The sequence below is a fragment of the Stegastes partitus genome, unplaced genomic scaffold (genome assembly GCF_000690725.1).
Source record: "Stegastes partitus isolate 25-593 unplaced genomic scaffold, Stegastes_partitus-1.0.2 Scaffold1890, whole genome shotgun sequence".
Lineage (NCBI taxonomy): Eukaryota > Metazoa > Chordata > Actinopteri > Pomacentridae > Stegastes > Stegastes partitus.
Window position 1 is genome coordinate 24,152 of NW_007579621.1, and position 3,434 is coordinate 27,585.

Sequence of the window (3,434 nt, forward strand, 5' to 3'; positions counted from 1 at the left end):
ATGTATTCGTTGTGATGAATCATGAATGAGAAACTTCAGGACAAGAGAGAAGTTTTAATTTTACTTTAAATACTCTGTACAACTCAGCTATTTAAGCCAAAGAACAATATTCAGTTTGTCGAGTCTTTAAACCGGCGAACCAGACTGAGTTCAGGTAAAAGGCTGTCAGATGAAGAAGTCCTTCTCTCTCCTCCAGGTCTACTCACCGTCTCCACCACCTGCTGACCGTCACCTACTGCTGCTACTGTTGTGTCCTTGGTGAAGGTGAAGCCACACAAACTGAATTTATGTCCAGCCAAGCAGCACGTTTGGTTTTATACTCCCTATTAAAATGTAATTTCCAGTCGAGGTCAGCTGAGAGGAAACGTTACGCTGCACCAACAACATTCGGATGATTTATGTGCTTGAGATGAAACTAAAAAACACCTGCAGGAAAACTAAAGTGTGCAGAGAAAGATCAGGAGTCTTTACAATCCAAAGGAGAGCAGCGATTTGCAGAGAATTAAATGAGCTGCAGCAGATTTATCAGCTGCTGATTAATGGTGTGATTAAATGGATTAATTAAATAAAATGGAGGTTTGGAGACTCGAGATCTGCCAAAAGCAACAAGAGGTTCTTCAGAAAGTAATTAATCACCATCACCAGAGAGAAATAATCAGGTCGATTCTGGATGGTTGGTTCTCATCGGACCAAATCAGACGTCACTGAGCAGGACGTTCAGATCAAACCTCAAAGATCAGGATCATGAGAAGTGATCAGCTTCAATCTGAACCTGTCTGGTTCACCGAGTTCACACATGAGATTAAACTGGACATTTTCCTCTTTGGCATAAACAACCCAGTTGTTCACAAACCAAACTCGAACGATTCATCATAAAGATTGAGCGATTATTTCAGAATAGATTCTATTAAACCGACCTCATATTATTATCTCAGTGAGATTAAGTTGCTCTGTTTCATCATTATTTCAGGTATAATAAGTTCATGTTATGACATATTGATCAGGATCAGGACCGATCAAGGCACTTCTTAACCCTTCATCTGGCAAAGAACCATACATGGTAACTTCCTTTAAAAATGACAGCGGGCAGAATCACGTGACTTCATTCAGCTAATCAGAGATCTACATCACAACACAGTGACTACAGCCTCCGACCAATCAGAATGAGCCAGAGAGACATGAAGACACCAGCGTCATAATAAGTCTGACTGCTGTTTAGGAAATAAACGTTCCTTCATCTTTATATGTGCAGGGGGGGATGGTAACGGCTTCGACTTCTGAAACTTTTTAAAAAGTCAAAAAAGAAAAACTGCCCTCTTCTATCCACCAATAACAGCCTAGGAGATAAATGTTAAATTCCCAAGTAATTCAAGAAGTGTCCTGTAAAGGTTTGACTGATTCAGAGTGTTTAAAGTTAAATCAAAATTAGAATTCCTGATTCATCACAGAGATTACATTTTTTACTATAGAATAAATTCAATGAATTTATCTTTTATCATAATAACGTTTGTTCATCATCACTTTCAGAACTTTAAATCATGATTTCATTAGAAATGTCCCAACAAGACAAAGAGTGAAGCGTTATTTGCAGCAGGATGCTAATTTACACTATTTTCTAACTCAATCATCAGACAGTCACTGAAACATTAACAACAAAAGTTGATCAANAATCACAAAATTTTAACTGGAGTTTGATTTTGTGGAACTGACAGTAAAATCTGCACGTTTGTAAATGGACTTTGGAGTCTGGACTTTAGTTTTAAGTGAGTGTGTTCATGTAATGAGCATTAAACATTATTTTTTATCTTGTTTTTATAATTCAAAGCCTAAATAATAACAAGTTTATGTACTTCAGATCTGTGTTGCACTTGTTTACTATCTGACAGGTGTATTTAACAGTGTTTATTACCTGATAGGTGAGTGTCTGATTGTTGAGTACCTGACAGGTGAGTGTCTGATTGTTGAGTACCTGACAGGTGAGTGTGTGGGCATGTCTCATCGAGCTCGGTACCTTTCTGAAGGTGTCGCCTTCCCTCAGACTCTTGGGGGCGCCGTTGCTGCTGCGGTTGCTGCTTCTGTTCCTGCTGTTGAGCTCGGCTTCATCGCTCGTCTCGTCCTGTTCAACAGACTACAGATCAGTTTAAACTCACAACACCGCTGCCGCCTGGTTCGCTGCATCCGCAGGTTCAGACTCACCGGAGCATCCGATGAGGGGTGGAGCGTCAGGCTGTCGGGGGGGCGGGGCCCATCGCTGGGGGCGGGGCCACCGAGCAGCGCTGGAGACACACACTAACACACACACACACACACACTTGAAATGCTTAATCTGAATCTGTCATTCAACTCAACTCTGACTGGAGTTTGGTGTGAATAAAATGGAAGCATGAAATTTAAAAAATGAGAAAAAAAAAAGTGTACAGACAGATCTGAATAATAACAGCGGCTACACCTCCATCTCTAGAAAATGTTCCAACTTGCGTATCAGAACTTTAAATTTATCAGGTGACCCCTTATAGGGGACCAGACCCTTAAACTGGGAAACACTGGACACAACCATCAAACTCCAGCTTCACCTAAAGTCTAAAACAGGGGATGTTTTCAATGTCGTTTGGTACTATAAATGTCTGTGCAGCCACACAAGAACTGAATAAGGTCAAGCATTAAACTGGAGATACTTTAAATGGGGTCTGGTACTCTAGAGGTTTGTGCAACAAAACAAAGACTACAAGAAGGCAAGTCTAAAACTGGAGATATTTTAAAGGAGGTCTGTGCAGCGCCACAAGGACTGAATAATGTGGAGCTTAAAACTGGAGATATTTTGAATGAAGTCTGGTACTGAATAATAACAGCAGGTACTTTCCCCATGAGAAGCTGTGTGAGGCCAAACGCATGTGGACAGAGATGCTGTGTTAAAGTGTGTGTGTGTGTGTGTGTGTGTGTGGTTACCTCAGGGCTGTGGGCGGGGGGAGGAGGGGGAGTTGGGAAGGGGGGGACGGCCATCTGGTTTATAGCATCTTCATTTCTGCAGACAGACAGACAGACATCAGTCCAGTTTCATCTCTTCCTTTAATCTCGTCTCTGCAGCTGATGAAGATGATGAAGATGATGAAGGTGATCATTAATGCAGCACCTGAGCCCCACACACATGTCTGGACTTCTGTCTTTGTGAGGACCGAGCTGTAATTTACTCCCACGGACCCAAACAGAAACCTGATTCTGAGCCATCAAATGGCCCTTTGAAGGTCCGACCCAGAGAGAAGACAGACAGAACCTCACAGAACCCTGATGTCAGTCTGAAGAGATCAGGGACAGAACTGGAGGTGGATCATAATGGACTACATCCTGAACACCTAACCTGACTCTAACCTAAATCTAACCTCACCCTAACCCAAGTCCAACCTAAACATTACTTCACCTAACATAACCCCAAACCC

General features: G+C 41.9%; 1 protein-coding gene across 1 annotated transcript in view; it reads right to left on the reverse strand.

The window, feature by feature from the left end:
- Nucleotides 1–3,434, reverse strand: part of patj (PATJ crumbs cell polarity complex component) — a 131,365-nt gene that overhangs the window by 18,997 nt on the left and 108,934 nt on the right. Inside the window, exons 33-35 of the mRNA XM_008302837.1 lie at nucleotides 2,947–3,022; nucleotides 2,197–2,289; nucleotides 2,012–2,116 (exon numbers count right to left, since the gene is read on the reverse strand). Of these exons, the coding sequence (XP_008301059.1) occupies nucleotides 2,012–2,116; nucleotides 2,197–2,289; nucleotides 2,947–3,022 (274 nt within the window). The remainder of the gene's footprint in view (nucleotides 1–2,011; nucleotides 2,117–2,196; nucleotides 2,290–2,946; nucleotides 3,023–3,434) is intronic.